General features: G+C 38.5%; 1 protein-coding gene across 1 annotated transcript in view; it reads right to left on the reverse strand.

Annotated features, from left to right (window-relative positions):
* Positions 1 to 769: 769 nt before the first annotated feature.
* Positions 770 to 24,462, reverse strand: part of fut8a (fucosyltransferase 8a (alpha (1,6) fucosyltransferase)) — a gene marked incomplete at its 3' end in the record, with an annotated part of 79,793 nt that continues 56,100 nt past the window's right edge. Inside the window, 1 exon segment of the mRNA XM_036563715.1 lies at positions 770 to 1,183. Within this exon segment, the coding sequence (XP_036419608.1) occupies positions 770 to 972 (203 nt within the window).

The raw sequence follows: 24,462 nt of genomic DNA on the forward strand, positions 1-24,462 counted from the left end.
CTCAGCCTCTCTGGGATGCTCTATTTATGCTCAATCATGTTACTTACCTGTTGGTAATTAACCACCAGGTGCTTTTTTTTTTTAGCATTACACAACTTTGGCAGTCTTTTGTTGCCCCGTCCCAACTTTTTTGGAACGTGTTGCTGGCGTAAATAGGCATACATTTTTCAACAATGAAATTTCTCAGTTACAACATTTGTTATGTTGTCTTTGTACTATTTTCACTTGAATATATGGTTTACATGGTTTGCATATTATGATGTTCTATTTTTTTTAAATTTTACACAGCGTCCCATCTTTTGAGGAACAGGGCTGTATGTAAAGCACATAATTTAGCAAAAATAAAATTGTGTTTGCCTTTATGTCATTAACTACCATATAAAGCTACAAACCTATGCGTAGGAATAGAATATGCACACGTTAGTCATCTTTTATCATCATTCCAAGTATACACGTTTATAATGAGCCCTTAGCAATGTGAATTCTCTCAGAAACTATTGCAGGACCTCCAACAATAAAGGTATTGTTGGATGTAATGTTGAACATGGACAAGCACCTAACTACTCTGAGGGTAGAGTAAAGGGGACAAAGCCAAAATCTCAATGTATCGCCACTGGTAAAGTCTGGTTTAGGTTCTGGTTAAAGTCATGAGAATACAGAAAATACAAAAAATATTGAGCACTGTGAAGCCAGTATCTTGAATCAAATCAAACTGTGAACTGAGTGTATTGTTACACCTCTAACACATAGTGAAAGAGAGAGTACTGACCTGAGTGTCTCAGCCATGCGCCTGAGGTCCTCGTTCTGCTGCTTGAGCCGCTCCAGCTTTGCCAGGATCTTGGAGAGCTCGCGGCTGGAGCGCTCCGGATGCTCGCTGTCGCGCACCAGGTGCCCACCGATGTAGAAGAGCAGGGTGCCCCATGCCAGCAGCACCAGCGTGATCCAGCGCCAGGAGCCCGTCCACGGCCGCATGTGGAGGAGGTGGGGCACTCACAGTCGGCTGGCAGTTACAGCATGTCAGCAGGCCGCCAGGGTGCCTGAGTAAAGGCTGGTGTTCTGGTGTTTCCCCCACCACTTAAGAAGCTAGCGGACTTCAGTGCAAGGGTTCTGCTACTGCCTCTTGAAGTTTCCACATACGTTTAACCTTCCTATTGCCTCCAAATCAGGAAGCACACATCCGAGCCTGTGCAAACAAAACAATGTGTGTTACTGCCGAGACATGCCACTGTGCACAGAGGTAGTTCTACAGAAATCACTGGGGAGGAACTGCATATCTTATCTCTCAGTTCCACCCTTTCCTCCTTACCAAGGGATGTGGAGAGCAGTTCTGCAAACAGCTAATAGCTAGGCTAACTGTCCTTCTGTGATTACAGAAGGCATGTGTGAGCTGTGAGGGCAAGTCCTAAGTCAAGTGGATGTCAGGCTTGTAAATGAGGCTTGGGAAAATTTAGTATAATTAGATTTTGAATGAGGCAATCAGAGATGGCAGGAGAGAGAGAGAGAGAGAGAGAGAGAGAGAGAGAGAGAGAGAGAGAGAGACAGACAGACAGAGAGAAAGAGAGAGAGAGAGAGAGAGAGAGAGAGAGAGACTGCTGATACTCTCCCTTGCTCCCTATGCATTCTTGCTCTGGTCTTTAGTCTTGTCACAATGACTCTCTGTAAAATGTGCTAACAAAGATGGCATACTGTTCTATTGATTGCACAGTCGGGCCAAACTTTGTCAACTCACCACTCAGAAAAGAGTGAGAGAATAGGCCTACTAATTCTTCATTAGGTTAGGGCTGTATGAAGAGACTGAAGCCTCTATGGATTTTTGCATGGAACTACACAATGTATTATAGATTGCAGCTGAGAGTCTGGCCAGGCAATCAAATGATGCAATGTGTAAATTCATCAATATGGTGACCTTGTACTGGTGCTTGGCTACAGCAGCTGACTTTAACCAGAAAGCTACTGTAGCACCACACACATATTTATATCTCCAAAATGGTACATTTATAAGAGAAGAAAAAAAAAATGATGTACATTTTGAAGGCATTTTGAACCATTTCTATTGGATGGAATGTTCACACAATATTTAAAAGGTGTAAAAAAAATATGTGTAAAAAACTTTTTGCTGAGTACAAGTGTACACACACACACACACACACACACACACACACACACACACTTTCTGGCCACTTTTTTTTTATAGTGATGCTTTGAAGCGAAAATGTCTGACTAAAACAGAAACAAAACTTCAGGACACACTTTAAAGAAAACCAAAAACGTGCCAAAAACGTGTCCTCAACAAAAGAGAACAATTGTTCACTGAAGGCAAACAATTCCAAAATTATTAGGGTTCAAGTATGCAATGCGTAGAACCCTATTGTAATTGTCAAGATTTTTCTTCCTATTCTTTTTCTTCCCTGAAACGGAACGCACAGCCCAAACCGTAAGTCCTAGAGACTTGAAACTTGGTCAATAGGTAGTAGTCCCTCCCGTTACTCAGGCGCGAGGAATCAGCCCAGTCGGCCGCAAGGGGGCGCTATAGCGCAGGTCAACGCGTTTGGGTCTATAACTCCTAAACCAGATTTTTGCCAGACAAGACATATTTTTTTCCTAGTTCCTTGGGTCCAACCAAACAACTTTGCCATTTGGACCATTTAGCTCCGCCCACTTAGATTTTGAGCCAATTTGCATAATATACGAAACCTACTTTTGCGAACTAGTCCTACAATTTTCGCCCAATCCCCATGTAATTGGTGTCAAACAATTCGGAAGAGCCTGAAGGTCAATAATTATCAAAAACATTTTGACTTTTCTAAACAACATGGCTGTCATATGCAAATGAACCCTTCTGGATAAATTCAAAATAATTCAGAATTAATTTAAAATTCTGTAACTCGATAATCCTTCAGCCAAAAAATTTCAAACTTGACAGACACATTTGGGAGAAGATTCTGAGGTAGTCACTCGATTTTTGTGCGCATATGTCATTAGGGGGCAGAGTTAATGCTACATGGCTGTTTCTCATCATCCCTACATCCGATCAGGCTGAAACTTTGCAGATACCATCTGTTGGCCAGACTATAAGTGAATCCATAAGGACAATTTGATTCATTGAAGTATATGGTCGCCATCGGCCAATCAGCATTTAGCAGGCTTTTGACAGGCTTAACATTGACCAATCATCATGAAACTTGAATGATGTCTACATATAGCCACTTTCTAACAACCAATCAAGTTTGAAAAGATTTGACCACTGGGGGGCGCTATTCATAAAAATTAACATATTATTACATATTATTACTATTTTATTGCAACTTTGCTTGAAAATCCTTGTGTATCATATGTAGTACGTTATTCCAAACAATTTTGCACATGCATATTTATTACAAAACTGTATAGTCAGTTTTCGAACTAGTCCCTGGATTTTGATCCAATCTTTTCGAACTTGGTCTGGAAAAATTCTTTGGCATGTGTAGGTAAATAATTATTAAAAAGATGTTGACTTTTTTACTGAGTTTTCCGTGGAACAATCAATTCATTACTGTGGCCATGGCTTTGCTAACTTGATTTGCTATTACTCAACAGTCATTGGTCGGATCACGTCCAACCTTTAAGGATTTTGACATATTTAGATTTTAATGGTGCATGCCACTTTTGGTCCAGATTGGCCTTTAGGGGGCGCTTTAGCACTCAAAAACACTTAAAAATCAATTAAAATGTTATTACAATGTTATTACAAGGTCGACAGATAAACAAATGGTGCCATACAACTCAGGTCACTCACATGAACAACTTTGTAATTACATGTTATGTCACATTGTACGGTTTGTCTGGTATTTTGGCTTATTCATTCGAAGACTACATTATTCGAAGGCTTATTATACAAAGGTCAAAAGGTCAATCTGACCAAAACTTGGTAAACATCTTTGGATATGGTCCCTGATCAAGAATCACACCATATTGTGGCCTTTTCACTAATTCTGACCCACTTTCACTGAGCTCGTACTTTACTTTAGTCCTATGTTTCAACTTTTCATCTTTCTCAACTTTACTCATATTTTTGCCTGTAACTTTTGATCAGAGTGAGATAGAGACAAAATTCTTTTTTCTGCTGATTCCTTGGGACTTGCTGAACAAGTGCACCCCCCCCCCTCACTTTTAGCCCCACCTGCTTAGTTTTTGAGCTAATTTGCATAATGTGAAAAACCTATTCTTGCAAACTAGTCTCTGGATTTTTGGCCAATTATCATCAAATTAGTATCTTAACATTCAGAAGACACTGATCCTCAATAATTATCAAAAACATCTTGACTGTTCCACTGAGTGTATTGAGAATCAATCAATGAATTACTGCAACCATAGCATTGCTAGCTTGATTTGCTTTAACTCAACAGTCATTGGTCAGATCATCTCCAAACTTGAAATAATTTTACAAATTAGGACTCAAATGGTCTTGCCCAATTTTGGTCCAGACTGACCTTTAGGGGGCACTTCAGCACTCAAAAAAGCTATAACAATGTTATTACAAGGTCGACAGACAAACAAATGGAGCCATGTGACTTTCTAATTACATGTTATGTCAAAAATTGCAGTGCTTGTCTTTTATTTTGGCTTATTCATTCAAAGATTTCACTATACAAAGGCTTATTATACAAAGGTCAAAAGGTAATTCTGACCAAAACTTGGTGAACCTCTTTGGATATGGTCCCTGATCAAGAATGAAATCAATGGCTTAAATATAGAACCAATCCACTGTGCAAGTGCTACTATGTGAGAAATGCTGCCATTAGTCATGTAGTTTTGACATGTATGTTGACAACCTCTTGGATGTTCTACAAACCAGTGTAGATCAGTACATATTAATGTAAACCTATAATGTGTTTAAAGACCTCTGATCGTTGTGGCAACTGAAGGCCTTTTGATGAACTGACTTCCTTTCAGTTCTCTTCAGTTCAGAGAACAGAAAACTGTTGGGAAACGCTCTCCTATGTTCGCCAAATTTGAACGCACTGGTGGCCTCACTGTTAAGAAAGCGATTATTTAGTGTGCTAGTATGGGACGGGGCGTATCTTACCGAGCTGAATCGTCTTCATCCAGTGAGCCGACAAGTTTCCTCTTTAGATGCTCCATCATGGAGGATGTGCCCCATTGCCAGCTAAGGTCAGCTTTACAAATAGCACAACTGAATTTAGCTTCCCCACTTTTGAGGATTTTGTTCTTGAGGCAGCCATCGCGCTGCTGTTAACTCTCCAGTGAGCGGTAACGAAACGTTCCTAGTGAGCGCGAGAAATACGTGTAATGACGTCACCAACTAATCGACTAATCACGTCAAAACATCTGCACAAGCCCACGACTGCTCTCACATCGTAAAATGAATGTGTGCTACAAAATTTTTGCCAAATAAGTCCTTTAAAAAATTGTGACAAAAAAGTGACAAAATTGAGACAAAACACTGACAAAATTGAGACAAAAAAGGCAGATAATTTAATCCCCATCTTACAAAAGAGTTATATATGCTTATGTATCATCTCATGAATCCAAACAGCATGTTAAATGTTTCCAAAAAATAAAAACCTGTAGTGGTGAACAAGATCTGATTCCAGGGCCCTACAGTATGATTTGCCAAAAGAATGTCATACTTCCAGAAACAAGTCAAGGTAAGAACAAAGCCTTGGTCCATTAGACTCATTCATTTAAGTCTATTCTCAGTCTGTACAGCAACACTGTACTGTTCTCAATGGTAAACTCAGAAAAAACAGCAGAAACTAACAAAGTCTCAAATACTGTACATATTGTAGCATTGGAAGCAGTTTCCCAAAATTCACAGCAGTTTTGTTTTCTGTTTTTTTTGGAACTAGTTTGTCACTCACTCACTCAAGTTAAGCAGGCTGAAAATTCTCCACAAGAGGGCACTATTACCACATAGCTTTGTAATAGTGCACGCACCTGTTTTCTTATTTTCATGAGGTTTACATGCTCTTCTGAATGAATGGGCAAATATTTCCACACACACACACACACCAAAATCTTGTAAAAAGCTTTCCAGAGCTTGAATGGGATGTCATAAAAGCTCCTGCAGGTGTACTTTGTAGGTGTCCCAATAATATGTATATATGTATATATGTGTGGAATCTGTCCATGTAGTACATATATTTTTTCAGTAAATTTTTAATTAAACATTGACAGAACTGTGTGCCATATAGTAACAGCAGAGTTTTGAGTTTTTCCCATGTCTTATCAAGATGTATTCTATACAAATTCTACATGTTGTACTGAATGTTATTTTTTATATATTGTAATGGAATACGTTACTGAATACATTTGGTGTATTCAGTCATTAGTACTTTTACAAGTATTTACTAAGTATTCTGACCAACACTGCTTGTAAACATTGGCTGATATGTAGTTCGGAAACTAGTATACACATTAACATATAATTACACCATGCTTTTGTTACTGCTGGTGATGAAAGCTGTTTTTCCTGGCCAGTTCTGACAAACTTCCATCAAGTTTATATAGCCAACCGGCTAGACACACTAGTAATGATATTTCTGTACAGCAGTGTAGACATTATGGGAACGCTTAATGCTCACTGACTAGGGCTGGCAGTACATTCGAAGCAAAGTGCCCTATTCTTAGAAGTGAGACGTCCAGGGTATTTATGTACATTCATAGAAGCTATGAATTAGTCAGAGGTCCACCAGAATTAGTTTGTGTTCAGTGGTTTTATCCTACAGGACTGATTTAGTTGTTCCTTTTTTTTCAAGAAGAGAACTAAGCAAAGGTTGTGGGTACAACTAATGCAGTAGGGACTGGAGGGCTTAACTGGGAACCAGTTAAGTAGGGCAGGAAGCTCAGCTCAAGTGTGATCTTTAGCCACAAAACTCCTGGGTGACTAACTGCACAGTGCCTGCTGGTATTCAAGGCCAGGCTGAGTTTGAAGATGAAGGGTAAGGTCAGGTTAGCCAGGAGCATTTTAGCTCTGTGTGGTATACTTAATGCACTCTCTCACCTTCACCTCCTCTACACTTTGCTGTGGTCTTTTATACAGCAGCATTAAAAGAATGATGCCTCTGAGACTTTGCTGTGCACTTGGAGTTGGAAGGCATGATGCCTCTGAGACTTTGCTGTGCACTTGGAGTTGGAAGGCCAAATGATTTCACAGCCCAAACACCCTGACATTTTGGAGCATGGAAATGGTTTTGTTACGGTAAATCACTACTACTACTCTTCCAAAAATTGGCCACTATCCAGAACTGTGACCTTTGGAGTTATCCAATAAGAAGTCCTTAAAAAAGAAAAAGTCAAGCCTCAAACTGCATGCTAAACAATGTAACGACTAATAATACCTCATACAATCTATATCTAGGATGTTATCCCTTTCATGACAAAAGAGCTATTTCCACTCTTGAATCCACTCTTCTTTTAATATGTTAAATAGCATGATGATAGATTTCTGACACATATAATACACATACACCTATTGTTTATCTGATGAAACAAATCAATAAGATGCCCTTAGCAATCTGAATTCTGTTCTGAATCTAGGCGTACACTTGCTCAAAAACATCTGCAGGGCATCCAACAATAAAGGCAGCATTGTTCTTCTTTCAGAGAAGTAGAAAACTAGGGAGCAAACAGAAAGCTCCAAGTCCATATGACAATACAGTTCAACTATGCTGAACGTGGACAAACACATAACTATTCTGAGGGTAGAGTAAAGGGGATAAAGCCAAAATCTCTGAACATACCACCACTAAGATGTTAGGTAAGGTCATGAGAATACAGAAATTACTGAAAATACTGAACATGGTGAAGCCAGTATTGTAAATCAAATCAAACTGTGAACCGAGTCTATTGTTACACCCTTAACACATAGTGAAAGAGAGACATCCCTATCACTGACCTGAGCGTCTCAACCATGTGCCTGAGGTCCTCGTTCTTCATGTGAAATTTAGACCCGACATTGGTATTAACTCAATACAACAATATAACGAAAGAAATCATAACATTCCAATTGATAAAAAAAAATGGAATGACAAAGGAAAAAAGTACTGAACACATTAACGAAAATAAATTCAATACTTGGTGGAAAAGCCATTGTTTGCAATGATAACTTCAAGATGCTTCCTGTACAAAGAAAATCTCTCACAGTGTTCAGGTTAACTTTCTTGGTACCTGGCTGAATTCATCTTCCCTTTGATAGTTTGGATTCAGCTGGTACCATGAGAAAAGCAGCTCCATACCATGATTCTTCCACCATCAAACTTTATTGCCATTTCTCATACTGTTGCCAAAAAGATTTTTTTCTCTTTTGACCACATTATACACTCCCAATAATCTACAGGCCTCTCAGGGAGTGTCTTGAAGCTGTCATTGCAGGCAAATAAATTTAATTACAGTGTACTTTTTTTGCACATAACCTGTTATGTATTGGAATGTTATGATTTTTAAGTGGTGTGGTTTTATTGAGTTAATACCAATGTCTGGTCTAATTTTTATGTGAATAGCTCACTGGAAATATGTTTAATAAAAAAAGTTAATGTTGAACAGTTATTTCCCACACTGTACTCCACAGAAGCACTCAAAAAACGGCTTCTTAACAAACACTGAAAAAACTCACTAGACTGATAAAACATTGTGACAAGCCAGTTCTTAATCTCAGCATTACTAAACTCTTTCTAGGGATGATTGAACTGAACATTCTCCTCAGTAGTGGATATGATCACATGTGATAAACTTAGTATCGCTGCTGTACTGGACTGTTGTACTGGTTACATACATGTCATTAACAGAAAATAACATAGCACTTATAATTTGCATTATAATTTGTCAAGCCCTGCCCACTACCCGTTTGCTTGTGATGCACAGAGTTTGAAAGAGGCAGTTAAATAGTGGAGCTGAAGATGAAAGAGAAAAAGGCCCTAAAGCAAATGAATGCCTGGGTTTAAAAGGTAGTGGAAAATCTATGCATAAATGGCTGCCTCAAACTGTGCAAATATTAGTCAATCAAGCGGAATATATAGCCAGTCAAATGTACATTATCTCCACCCAACTCAAATGCAAATGTATAATGAAGGGAAGTGCATTTTGCATAAACAGGTGGCCCGCACATTTAGGCTTGCAGTTCGTGCAGTTTGGGCAGAATGCTTAGTACATCAGGCTCTCTGTGTTATGTCTTTGGCATGTGGCATGTGGTAAGATAGTTAGGTTGATAGTGTTAAAAAGCATCTTACACCTGATATCCTAGAGTATTATTGTGCATTGATATGTGTGGTTATGAATAAAAAGTGTGAGAATGATAGCCTGTCCACTGCATATCACCTGAACAAGGTCAAACCTGCTAGTATACGCACCGTCCACTCTGGGGACTTATGTGCATATGTGTGTGTGTCTCTGTATGCTACAAAAACACCACTACTGAAAAGAGCTGGTCGAACTGAAAGAGATAGAAGGGTGATTAAGAGGAAAAGCATTGCCATTTCACTTCTGTCATCAGTTTTTATATTCAATAAGTGTCACATTAAGCAGAGAACACCTGTTAAGACAATCTGGTGCTGAGTTGCTGAGTTGTGAGTGTGTGTTACTGGGAGGGAGGGAGGGAGGGAGGAGGGAGGAAGGATGGAAGAGAAAGAGAGAGAGTGTCAGCGAGAGGGAGAAAGAGAGAGTGAGAGAGAGACAGAGAGAGAGCGAGAGAGAGAGAAAGGGCCTGCCTTTTTTGAGTCAAAACAAAAAAAAAAAGACTGAAAATGATGTAAAATAAATACATTATATGGACAAAAGTATTGAGAAACCCCTTCTAATTACAGAGTTCAGGTGTTTCAGCCACACTCATTGCTAACAGGGAGATAAAATTAAGCACACAACCTTGCAATCTCAATAGACAAATGCTGGCAGAATGGGTCACACTGATGAGCTCACCTCTGCCACAAGTCAGTTTGGGAAATTTCTGTCTTGCTAGATCTGACCCTGTCAACTGTAAATGCTATTATTGTTAAATGAAAGCATCTAGAAGCAACAACAGCTTAGCCACGAACAGGTAGACCACGTAAAGTCACAGAGTGGGCCCGGTGAGTGCTGAAGCACACAGTGCCTATCCTCTGTTGAATCTCTCACTAAAGAGTTCCAAATTGCCTCTGGAAGTAACATTACAAAAAAAAAGGCACTACAGAAGCTTTACGAGATGGGTTTCCAGGGCCAAACAACTACACACAAGTCTAAGATCAAAACGCACAATGCTAAGCGTCGTATGGAGTGGTGTAAAGCATGCTGCCACTGGACTCTGGAGCAGTGGAAACACACTACTCTATTTGGCAGTCTGATGGACGAGTCTGGGTTTGGCAAATGCCAGGAGAACTTTACCTGCCTGACTGCATTGTGCCAACTGTAAAGTTTGGTGGACTGGCCCACACAGACCCCTGACCTCCATCCCATCGAACATGTTTTGAATGAACTAGAACAGAAATTGCGAGCTAGGCCCTCTTGTCCAACATCAGTGTCTGACTCATGATTGTGCTCCTGGATGAATGGGCAAAAATTTCCAGACACACTTCAAAATCTTGTAGAAAGCTTCACAGAAGAGTGGAAGCTGTTACAGCTGCAAAGGAGGGACCAACTCCATATTAATGCCTATGGATTTAAAATGGGATGACATAAAAGCTCCTGTAAGTGTAATGTGTAGATGTCACAATACTTTTTTCCATATAGTGTTACACATAAAAGGAATTTGTCTTGGTGAGTGCATACATGTATGACATGTAACATACTAAACAGACCAGACAGCATATAGACTATCAACAAGTACTGAGCTAAGGAAAAAGTGAAACAGTCAATAATTTTCAAAACTCTGAAGGTTTGTAAAAAAAACCTGTAATAAAATCAGGTAAAATAAAGGAGAGTAATGTTCTTTGCTCCAAATGACTGGGTTAGACGCACAATAGATAACATTCAAGCCAAAGTTTATTTATATAGCACTTTTTACAACAGGTGTTGTCACAAAGCAGCTTTACAGAAACTCCGGGTCTAAGACCCCATGAGCAAGCCAATAGTGACAGTGGTTTGTTGTTTTTTTTACACATTTACAGTTCAATGAAGTTCAAAGTTCTTCATTTTTTAGTGGGAAAGGGGAAAATACAGAAAAACATTCACATTTAACAGAGAATTTCTTGATGGCTACATGTCCTTTCAGACCCATAACACTGAGTTGTCTTTTCACAGTGCGAGCTTGGACAGAAACATCTGGCAATTTTTTCAGATCTGAAGCAAGAGTGGAGCTTGATTTTCTCCTATCTCTGAAAGATGAAAGCTTTAAGTACTGTTTATCTGATGTTGCTGTGGTCTAACATGTCTTGCACATTTCTTAAGAGTCTGATTTTCTCTGTATATCAGTTTTGGAAACTTGTTTTTTCATATATTTTTCTTTGACTTTCATCTTTATGTAAATGGATTATCTTATATCTAATCTCCTTTGAAATATCTCCTGAAAAGTAAATAACGCTCATTCTGGTAGGGAATTAAAACAAATGAAAGGTGGTCTCTGACTTTTGCACAATACCATATATCCTGAAAATGCATGGTAACAAACACACATACAGGTTTCTAAAAGAAGCTCAGTTAAGAGCTCTCTCACAGCCGTTGAGTAAAACAGCTCTTTGCGATGCATGCATGAGTGGACGCTGAAGACAGACTCTTTTTATTCTGTGTTGCAGCACTCCGTGGGTATGCACTTTACCTTTTTAATTGGACTAGCTGTAAGGGCTGGGTTCTTTAACTTAGTCAGTGTTGGTGGGGAACATGACTGGCAGTAGATTACCGAGGAATGTCAGGGACATTTTTCAGTAGTCAGGGAAAATTTTTCAGTAGTGTTAACAGTGTTGCACTCAAATGAATAGTGTTATATAAAACACAGTAACCAGTCATGTACAGTATGGGTAAGAGTTTGAGTAAACTTTTTTTTTTTTAAATGTTTTTGCTATTTAAGTTTAATTTTTGATACAGTGAAGAAAGACGAGAAGAAAAAAAAACTTGAAAACTTCAGGTTTTTTTGGCACTTTGAAATGTAAGCCTTAATACGTCCTAAGGCTTATTATGTAGTAACTACATGGACTACAATGCAAAGTGGTGGTGTTATTCCGAAGTTGTAGCACTGTGTAATAAAAGTTTCACCCTGCACACAAAAGAAATCATAGAAGCTGCTGTTGTTCTCAGAACAATGAACAGGCCACTCCAGACCATAACATCTTGAATGGGTTTGAGATTACTTGGATCATCAGAAGCAGAAAATTGAACCAACTGTGCTGAACTTTGAAGGTGTGGACAAATATTCTTGCAGATTTCTGTAACTGAAACTGAAAGCAAGTTTCCCAAAAAGAAAGGAAGATGTAACAAATGGGTGGATATACTAAACACTAAAAAAAAACTGATTTATACTTTGTTAGTTCTTCTCTGTAATTTTCTATTAATATTTTGCTTTTTTCTTGACACTCACTAGAAATGAAATATGATGTTGATAATAATAAACATACTGAACCTTTCAACACCTGAGTATCCACATATCACATATCACAAGTGCAAAAAGGTCTGCCTAAGCAGTTAAAGGATTAAATGAACATGGGAGGAATTACTGTATAGCCCAACTAATGCTAGCATATTTGAAAAATCATGGCATTCAAGATACTGTAATGTTGCTAGTGATTAATAAAGGTACTTAAAGGTAATAAAGGTAAAGGTAGAGCCTTAAACTCGGCTCATTAAAAAGCTTCGCTCCACACGTGAGTGACTTTTTGCCATTTTTCTTTGTTCACTTGCTGTATTTTCTTTTGCACTCAGTTTTCAATGGCTGTTTCAGGAGTTATTATAGATTGAGTTGTTGAGCAGTTTAATAAAAGGTAGTTAGAGCCAGGGAGCATTAGCACATGAGACTTCACTATGTGGTCAGCTAGCTGTTGTGTGTTGTTACCATTTTTGGGTAAGAATTCCTCAGGCCACAGAACTGCAATGCATCAGTGGCTCGTCGGATGTGTTTTATGTTTGCTTGACTGATTAGGGCCGGGCTGTGAAAAGGCCCTGACTCAGCCTTGACCCCTTACTGTCCTTATGAAGCAACGTAACAGACGAACTTTGCTCCAGCATGACCACAGGCAATGTGAGCGTTTGTGTATGAGAGAAAAAGAGTTATGAAGGTCATGCCAAAGGGTAAACTAGCACGTGTCGTTCTCTCCTTGACCGGACAGCTGTTGCCAAAAATCACTTAAAAAAATATGATTATAAACTGAAGTAAATGGGAAAAAAAGAGCAAAACTGTTTTCAGTGATATGGCCTAGGCAGATCAGAACAAAATGCTGTGTTCGGCCACAAAATGGAGGGGTGGCAGAGCAGCATCCAAGCATGAAGAGAGGAAATATTTAAACCATTCGTGATCTAACAGATAACTTTTAGATGTTGTGATAGGCTGCTGACCAACAAAGAGTCCCTTCATTTGTGCTGGATTTTGCCACCTAAATACACAGGGTATCCACTAAATACCCGCATGCACATACACACCAAAATGACTCTGAGAAATGGTTTATCTTTTCTTCACTACCTTCTAAATGTCAGAGGAATAAATCTGTTCATCCAGACTTGTTTCTACATCACTACAAATCAGTAATCCCTGACCGAATGCCCCTCGGGGTTCTCTATAAAACACTGGCTTAACTAGACACACTTTCACCCTCCTCTGCACGTAATAAATAAAAGAACCACACTTGACGGAACAGTTTGGGAAAAATCGAATTTACACAATTTCCCCTTCAAAATCAAAAAACATCAAATGTGGCTGATGAGCCAAGATATTTGATGTCTTATGTTTATTTCTTCAGTTTTTTACTGGAGATGGGGGATAATGTAGCTAACAAGTAACAGAAGCTTAGTCCACACCAAATAGAGACTTCCAAAATTCAATCCTTAAGATGGTTGCCACTACTGTTTTAGTGTATACATTGCACTTTTGTCCATTTTTATAGATCACAGTACATCATACATTATCAACACCTAAAAGGAACACCCAACATCAAATAAACAAATATTACAAAAATAAACATTCTTAAACAAAGACATTGGTGAGAAACTGCTTTCATACAACTGCTTTCATACAACATGGAAGCATGTGATTCTTTTGCACTCAGTTTTCAATGGCTGTTGCAGGAGTTAGTTCAGATTGAGTCGTTGACCAGTTTACACTACTAGATTATGCTCAGCGTCAGTGTCATTTCACGTGGCCTACCACTTCTTGGCTGAGTTGCTGTTGTTCCCAATTGCTTCCACTTTGTTATAATAACACTGACAGTTGACTGTGGAATATTTAGTAGTGAGGAAATTTCACGACAGGACTTGTTGCACAGGTGGCATCCAATCATGGTACCACGCTGGAATTCACTGAGCTCCTGAGAGCGACCCATTCTTTCACAAATGTTTGTAGAAGCAGTCTGCATGCCTAGGTGCTTGGGTTTATACACCCGTGGCCATGGAAGTGATTGGAACACCTGAATTCAATGATTTGGATGGGTGAGTGAATACCTTTGGCAATACAGTGTATGTAAATGACCTCTGCTCTGATTGGCTGCCCTACATTGTCATTCAAAATGCAGTCCAGACTGAAATACGCCATAACTTCACTTTTGTAGGCTGAATTTGAGAAAATAAGTAAAAGTGCTGTTTCTCAAGGTATCACTAAAACAGAACATTTAAAATAGACTGTTTTGCTGTTTAGTTTCCATATACAGACTGTATGGATAGGAGAGTGAACTGCTTGTTTTGAAACTTTATCAGTGTTCACATACTACATCTATTACACATTTCTCTAAAAAAAAAAGTGAGGAAATTTTGTTTTTTCACAACATGGGCTCTTTAAATAAACAGACCCCTTGTATTTAAATCAAGAATCCCATGTTCTCTTTTTGTGTATGGTTTGAGGGTATCAGAGGCTGATGACCGCTCTAAATCTGATCAGTCCTCGCTCCCTGAGCAGCCTGTGGTCTCATGAGCAAAGGATGCTGTTGTGTGTAAACAGCCTAAGGCTTTTTCTTGTCTATTGATTGGAGTGTTGTTTGTGTAATAAGCAGCATCATGAGCTTGCCAGGCCACAGAACAGTAATCTATATACTGCTCCCTCTGAAACCCAGCTTAGCATGTGTGTATGTGTGCATTTTCAAGGGTTGACGCAAGAGTGTTTGCACTTCATTCTGTTGTTTCATCTGTTCATGTGTAACTTAATTTAAAAAGCTACATATGTCTAGCTATCTCATTCTGTCATTCTACACTAGGGCTGCAACAAATGACTAATTTCGATAGTCGAATAATCTATCGATTACTGATACGAATAATTGATTATTCGGATTATGAATCACTACATTACCAAATAACTTTTATGTAGCTATTAGCCTATAAATTTAGATTGAGGTTGTTTTATGCATTTGCTAACAATAAAGACAATAAAGATGAATATCATTCAAGAATTCACTGTTTTAATGAACTGTCCTGCTAATACAAAAGATAAAAAATAAAACTCCAATGTATTTTTCCTGTCAAAATTTATAACCAAGGATGTGCAAAATAGCAACAATAAAATAACAAAACTAAATTTGTTTTTCTTAAATTATTTTCTTTAATAAATAAAAAAAAAATCTGAATTTAAATGTTAAATATAAACAGTGCAGTCTGTGCTCTGTGCATTCTGCTATCTATCTACACTTTGCTGCAACTAAATTCTACAATCTTAGGTCTTCACTGAAACGGAGGCAAGTCAGCATCTCTATGTGCTCCTGTGAGAGTCTCGCTCTCCTCTGAGAGCGGATATTCCCCGCTGCAGAGAAGATGCGCTCTGATGGATTGGAAGGGAAAGTGGCGAATGTTTGTGGCAAACTTGTTCTCTAAACAGTTACGTTTGAACGATTTTGTGTAAACACTTCATTTCAACGGTAACCCTTTGTCCAGCTACCCTGTGTGTTCACGGAGAACTACCTCTTTAAACTGTTAGCGAGTGGAGCCAAACGTTCGCGGAGAACAGAAAACTGTTTGGAAACGCACTCCTGTATTCACCGAATTTGACCGCACCAGTGGCCTCGACGCTAAGACAACAATGTTTCCTCTTCAGATGCTCCAACATGGAAGATGTGCTCCCGTGCCAGCTAAGGTTGGCTTTACAAATAGCACAACTGACAACTTTCTTTCTGAGTTCAGCTCCCACACTTTTGAAGACTTTGTTCTTGAGGCTGCTATCGCGCTGTTGTTAAGTCTCCAGTAAGCGGTAATGTCAAAACCTTTCTAGTGAGTGCAGGAAAGACGCGTAATGACGTCACCAACTAAGCGACTACTAAATTAGTTGCCAACTAATTTGGTCGTCGATTTTTGTCGACTAAGTCGAATAAACGTTGCACCCCTATTCTACACCCCTCTCTCTCTCTCACTGTATCTCTTTCTATTTCTCTATCCCTCCTTCTCACTCCATCTTACCTCACTCTGTCAGTAATGAGGCACAACCACTACACTAGCTCTTAAAAGCTGCAGTCAGCATGTATTAAAGTTAGATTAATTATTTCTCATTCGCAGCGGAAAGTGGAAAGTCAAAAGTCTGTGAAAAGTGCAGATTCCAAACTTTCAATCCAACAAATTCAATCCCACTTAAGCAGAAGTAGAGATATTTACTATATGTACAAATTTAGATACAGTGAGTGTTTTTGAAAATAATAACAGCTGATGTATAATGGAAAATGTCATTTTATTTCTCTAATAAAGGTGGTATTAATCATAATATAGCATATTATATTTAATGATTTCTTGCATGCCTACATACTAATTGTTAGTGGTGTCAAAGTTAACGCATTAATAACATGCTAACGTGACATGTTAACGCCACAATTTTTTTACGCCATTAACAATTTCTATTATTTTATTATATAAGGAAATGATAAAATACATATTCTTATATAACTTTCCGTTTCTTCCCAGCCCAGCTGATTGTGCACTGTGTTTTGTTTGCCATTCAAAAACAGCTTTTGGACAGCAAGTTTCACTGATAGATCTCTTGTCAAAACACTTTTTTCACCTAATGCAATGCCATGAATTCATCACCGAACTACACCGGGTCTTATGTTTCATTCACAGGTAAAACACACCGCAGATGCCAGCAACATCAGTAATAACAGTAATGTTAACACTGGAGAATGCCTTCAGCAAACTATGCTGGGCAGTGCTTGTAGATAAATCAATGGATATGGATAGGGATAAATCAATGAGCAGCAGACTAAAAAAATCTAAGTGGAAAGTTTCTACTGTAACAAGAATCCACAATCTGTATGATGGAGGACAAGAGTGCTACAAGTGTGGCGGAGTTGGGACCACTGACCATATATAAGATACATACACTTATTGGTTGTAACATGCAGCCACTATACTGGACATAAAATATTTTTTATGTTCACCCTGCATTCACGTGAATTTCATGTGTAGGTTCATGTGGTGAACAGATGTTACTGAATTACTGAAAATAACACATACATTCTGATTATTCTGTCAACTAAAATAACTAACAAAAAGCACTGACCAATATAACTAACAAAAAGCACTGATTTTAAATAGGGCTGCATGATTTGTTGATTTGTTAAGTTCACGTGATAAACACATCGTTAAAAGCTGCTATGACAGAAAAGATTACCTCATATACGCAGCGCTAAAGAAACATCATTGCATTGCCGACCCAAACCGTCTAATGAGTCTAATGAGTGCTTCTGTGGACCGGAATAAAGTCCTGCTCACCCACATGGGGGACTAGTAACTGAACCATTAGGCTAAAGAGCCAAGTACAAAACATAGATGCACAGCTCAAAAACTACTCCATCTTGAGCGACAAGCCTGTATAAATTTATCAAATATTAGGACTGTTTTCACAGCCAGTATTGTTTTTTAAGTGTGTGAAGCAATAATGGCAACATACATACATAAACATATTTAATAACAAAAAAATAATAATAATAAAATAAAAATATTTATTTTTTGTGTCTATATAAAACAAAATCTATATTTATTTGTTTTTGTAGCCTTTATAGAAAAAGCTGATGAGATGATGCTGACTGTTTGCTGTGCCTTTCAGTGCACAGAAAATCTGCTTGCAGTTCTGATGTAGCTGTTAGTATGTCTTTTTATTTTGCACAATAGTGAATCTTTCTTTAAGGTCAAATTGGGGCAGACAATACAAAAGCAATTAATTATGCTTAACTACACATTGTAAAAAAGATGCAATTTTTTTTTTAACTAAAAAGAAAAAAAAATGGGTTGACAAAATTTTGAGTTCACTGTACTTAAGTTCATATTAAGTTAACAGAACAAGAACAAAACAAGAATTTGTGTTTTGCATTTATTAAATCACTATTAGAAGTTCAATAAACTCAAAATTTTTAGTCGACCAGGTTCACTTATATTTGGCATCATTTTTTACAGTGCGAAAAATAATGCGATTAATCACAATAATTATTTCAATCATTTTACAGCCATTTACATACTATAGCAAAAGGACAGCAGCTACTCTTCTAAGTATTGAGACACTTTGTCTTTCTCATCCTCTCTCTCTCTGGCCTCATCTGAGTCTCAGCTCTCTTTGTTCCCAAGGCAACAAAGAGTGAAGATGGCATTGTTAAGACCCCCCACATACAACCCTGCACAGCCTCAAACCCTTAGGACCCCACCAACTCCTCACTGCTGCCACATAGAGGGTCATTAAGGTCCCTCAGAACGACAATGGAGCCATAGGGTCAGAGTCCAAACCAAAGGCTGGTACCTCATCGTCCTGTCTTAGAGTTTCAATGGAGTCTCTCACTCTAACCAAATGGTCTTTTCTTAGCAAAGCTGCCTGGCCTGACGTCCAGCACACAAAGCAGGGCACTGATCGCTGACAGCGAGGGGAGGGGGGCAGCTGACTGATTAAAACAAACAACAAAAAAAAGGAACAAAATAGCAGGGTGACCCCTTTGGGAAGATGTAATCTTAGAACTACAATGGAGGGCAGTGAGGCTTTGTTCAGGGATCTGCTTTTGGAAGGGCCGCTGTTGCGGGCTGGAAAAAAGCCCAGTGTCCGAGCTTCATTATTCTCTCATCAGGCCATGTGGGTGCTGGAATGTTGCCAGAGAGGCCTAGAAAATGTGTGTGTGTGTGTGTACACATAGCATGCAGCACTTACACCTACGTGTACAAATGTATACATTTATACACACATACCCACATACCCACACACCCACACCCACACACACGAACATGCACACTTGAATTAATATTTGGTCGGGAAAAAAAAAAAGGGTCGACCCCAAAACTGCAAAATATTAAGCTTTTAATGGTCTCAACAGCAAATAAATGGTCAGGAAATGAGCAAGAATCAAACAACTAGATAAAGTAAAGTTTAAATGGGACAGCATTTCCCTTTGATTTCCTTAAATGTTTAAGTCTTGTGGGTAAACTTGCAGACAGCTTTTTTACAGAAAGAGTCAATGTTGTTCCACTCAATGTTAATGGCTCTCAACAGTTGATGGCCAAATTGGCTGATTAGCCACCTTACTTACTAAGTATGTTTACTAGTAGAGTGCGCTAATGAAACAACGACTCAAGCTGTTAGTGAAAGAGGGTCTGCTATTGAAGAGACGTGTTTCTGACTCTGCGTCAGTTGGACACAATGTTGCTGGATACTTTAAACATTCCACCAAGCAGACTCACACCAGACATACACTGTGCCACTTTAGCCTGTTTCAATACAATCACAACTACTTCCCCAATATGGGTGGAGACATGTAGACTAGCAAAACCAAGGTGAGGGGAAAAAAAAATATGAACATTTGCTACCAAAGTCTGTCTATGCTAACTCCGTTTTGCCTAATAGAATAACGAAGTACAAACATTAATATGGTGTTTTTAAATAGACTGTAGATGGACCGCATTGTCCTATCCTGTACATCCACACCTCTTTAAACTACAGTGCACAGTGTTACCTAAGTGTTACCAAAACTGCTCAGTTTCTCAGTGTGTTTACTAGTACTCTGCGCGCAGAGCATTCAAGTTATCATTTTGGAGATAGAAGGTTTTGTTCTGACAGCAGCAATATGTGAGAAGATGTGACACAAAATATTCCATGATGCAGCTGCAATATATGTACACACAAAACTGAGGTAAAATTACACCCCTGTATTGGCACCCCAGGACTGCTATTTGGGACGGACAGGACAAAACTGCAGGTAAGGCGAATCTTGAAATTCATACCTGTGGGCAGGTAGGATATAGGCTTCAACAAAGAAAGTACATTATAATCATAACTGAGATGTTTGGTAAGCATTGTTTAAACAGTGCAGCAGGGGAAAATGGTAACACTTTCTATGAATGTCACGTTTGTAAGCATCTATAAACACATTTATAACATGTTATAATGCCTTCATACGGCATTATAAACATGATTATAAACATTTATAAAAATGAATTACACGTTATAGCCATGTTTATTATACATTACGAATTGTTAATATAATGCATTATAAGTAGTGTTGATAACATGTTACACTGTCAGTGTCAAAGAAGTCAGTCCAAGCTTGGAGAGCGTAAAGACAAATACCAAGCTAACGGTGGCGTACATTGACTTTCCCACGTTGGGTAAAACACTGATGGCAGCAACAGTTTAAAATCTGACATTGGAAGCCTGTAATGTGCTGTACTTTGTACGTTGAAGTGTTTCAGTAAATACTTCAACTTGAAGCCTCACTCTTAACACTGGAGGAGGCTTTAGTAGAGTATGCTTCACTTTACTTAGAGGACAAATACGACTTATGAGCTCTTATAATTTGTTATAATCAGTACTTATCATGTATTATGTTAACAATTCATAATGCATAATAAGCATGGCTATAACGTGTAATGCATTTTAATAAATATTTATAGCCATGTTTATAATGCCTTATGAATGCATTATAACACGTTATGAATGTGTTTATAGATGCTTACAAAGGTGACATTCATAGAAAGTGTTACCGGGAAAATCTGCTCATATGCTTCCAGTCCTTAAACAGCCCTCTCCATACTTATCTGACAGTATCACCGGTATTGAATAAATTCACACTTCTTGAACCAGTGTGATGAAAGAATTAGTGCTACAGTATTGTTTAAGTTTAAACTGTGCTGGTGGCTCAGAGATTAATGCTTAGCAAATGTCTCATAGAGTTATTAGTTAAACTGGGATTTTAAATGTTCAATGTCAAAAATGGAATTTGGAATATATCACATATTTAGTATATGCATTTTGGCTTATTTATGCATTGAGGACTTTTATAATGAAAGTAAACCTAAGCAGTCATTTTGAGTGGGCCAATGATAAAAATGGGTGGACCTAGGCACGCTGGGCCTAATCCTACTGCCAGCACTGGTCTCCACATACATTGGATTTGGCCTGTTCAGGTGAGTGCAAGCATCTGTGCATGTGTACATGACATAGACCTACATTGTGCATAAAGTGGCATGCAAATGTTTGGGCACCCCTGGCCAAAATTTCTGTTACTGTGAATAGTTAAATGAGCAGAAAATGAATCGATCTCCAAAAGGCATAAAGTTAAATATGAAACATTGTTTTCAACATATTAAGCAAGCTTAGTGTATCATTTTTGTGTTGCACAATTTCAAAGTGAAAAAAGGAAAGGAGCACCATGCAAAAGTTTGGGCACTCCAAGAGATTTGAGCTCTCAGATCACTTTTACGAAAGTCTCAGACCATAATTAGTTTGTTAGGGCTATGGATTGTTCACAGTCAATGTTAGGAAAGGCCAGGTGATGCAAATTTCAAAGCTTTATAATTACTCCTCAAATCTTGTCCCAACAATCAGCAGTCATGGGCTCCCCTAAGCAGCTGCCTAGCACTCTTAAAATAACTGATGCCCACAAAACAGGAGAAGGCTATAAGAACATAGCAAAGCATTTTCAGGTAGTTGGTTCCTCCTCCCTTCACAATATATTAAGAAATAGCAGTTAACAGGAACAGGTGGAGGTCAAGCTGAGGTCTGGAAGACCAAGAAAACTTTGACAGAATCGCTCGTAGCCTTGCTAGAAAGGCAAATCAAAACCCCCACTGGATTGCAAAAGATTTTCAGGAAGATTTAGCAGACTCTGGAGTGATGGTGCACTGTTCTATGCACAAATACAACCTTCATGGTAAACTCATCAGAAAAAAAACCTTTCTTGTGTCCTCACCACAAAATTCAGCATTAGACGGTTGCAAAAGATCATCTAAACAAGCCTCATGCATTTTGGAAACAAGACCTGTGGACTGATGAAGTTAAAATATTACTTTTTGGTCACTATGAGCAAAGATATGCTGTGAGAAAACAGCTGGAGAATTTCATGAAAAAAACACCTCTCCAACTGTTCAAGCACAGCGGTGGATCAACCATGCTTTGGCATTGTGTTGCAGCCAGTGGCACTGGGAACATTTCACTGGTAGAGGGAAGAATGAATTCAATTAAATACAGGAATTCTGGAGGCAAACACCACACCACCTGTAAAAAGGCTGAAGATGGAAAGAGGATGGCTGCTTCCACAACACAACAATGATCCTAAAGACACCTCAAAATCCACAATGCACTACCTAAAAAGATGCAAACTGAAGGTTTTGCCATGGCCCTTACAGTCCCCTGACTAAACATCTTTGAAAATCTATGGACAGACCTCAAAAGAGCAGTGCATGCAAAACAGCCCCAGAATCTTACAGAACTATATGTATTTTGCAAGAAAGAAAGGGCGAAAATCCCCCAAACAAGATACAAGAAAGACTCTTAACTGGCTACCAAAAGTATTTACAAGCTGTGAAAGGGGGCTGTTACTAAGTATTGACCATGCAGCCTGTCCAAACTTTTTCTTAGGGCCCTTTTCCTTTTTCCTTATGTTTTGAAACTGTAAAAGATGACAACAGAAAAATAATCTTGCTTAAAATATTAAAGAACTGCTCCTGAAATTTTGATCAGGGGTGCCCAAATGTTTGCATGCCTCTGTACTCTCCTTAGCTATTTTATCAGCTAATCTTACCATATATGTGCACTTTGTAGGTATACAGTTAGCCTCCCTATATTTGTGCATCAAGGCTGTGGGATGTGAAATGATATCGGAAACATCTGCATCCACAGACAATTGCTTTTTCACAATTCATCAGCATCTTGCTAATGCTTAGATTTGGCCGATATTTCAAACCGATATTTGATAATGTTTTTACTGTATGCTGGAAGAGCACTATTAACGTTCAGGTGCACACAAGCAAAACCTGTAACTATTCAGGCAGTTGTTCAGCTTCTTCAGACATCAACAAAATTTCACATCAGCCCAAAAACTATTACAGCAAAAGTGATGGAATTTATCGCTCTGGATGGCCAGTCGTTCTCTGTTGTGGATGATGTTGAGTTTTAACGGCGGCTCAAACATCTGGAGCCACATACTATATGTAGTCGTTGTTATTTTTCTTATGTGGCCCTATCAGAGCTACACAACATGGTAGCAATTCATATTCACAAGCTTACTGACGGAAATGTGACATGTGACATGTGCCTTACCACAGACAAAGAAAAGAAGCACAATGCATAACTTGAAAATACAGAAACAAATGTGAAGAGGGCAAGCTGAAATCTGCAGCTAACTGAACAAAACTACAAAAAGTACCATCCTTATAAAGATCACTAAAAGATTTGATATCTCTCTCATGTCATACATTAAAAGCTGTATCACTCACAGCAGGGGGAACAAAGAGCCCTTTAAATATGGGCTAACCAGTAACAGAATAAGAAATTAAAAAGGGCCAGCCCCTGTCAAATTTAGATCTCTGTAATAGTGATTTTCTAATTTTAGGAACCATCCCGTCCCATATAAGGGAGGTAATGAGAAGAAAAATAATAATAAAGGAATGGTTTGAAACAAAAAACAGAATCTGGGCATAACATTCATTTTTATAGCATTTATTCTAGCGATCAACGATAAAGGAAGAGATTTCAATCTTTGTAGGTCCAGTTTATTAACAAAAGAAAAAAACTGGTGTGAAAGAGAGAGGGTAAAGTATGAAATATGTTAATCCCTAAATATTTGAACCCAGTTGGAGTGAATTGTCAGTGCAAGTGAGTTCAGTGGGAAACACTCATTTTTCTGTAAGCTCACTTTTTAACCTGTAAATGAGCCAAACCTCTTCAAAAGCAACAAGATTGGAGGAAGAAAGCTCACTGGATCAATCACGTACAACAAGTCATCAGCATTCAATGATAATTTCAACTCAATATCAGAACGGGAGATTACGCAGAAAGATGAAAGAGATTTCAAAGTCATTGACAGAGGTTCGACAGCGAGTAAAGGAGTAAACAGTAAAGGAGACAAAGAGCATCTTTGTCTGGTCCCGAATGAAAATTAGTCAGAACGGAAATGACAGGGACTCACTGTAAACTGC

This window comes from Colossoma macropomum, unplaced genomic scaffold (genome assembly GCF_904425465.1).
Source record: "Colossoma macropomum unplaced genomic scaffold, Colossoma_macropomum, whole genome shotgun sequence".
In the NCBI taxonomy this organism is placed as follows: Eukaryota; Metazoa; Chordata; class Actinopteri; order Characiformes; family Serrasalmidae; genus Colossoma; species Colossoma macropomum.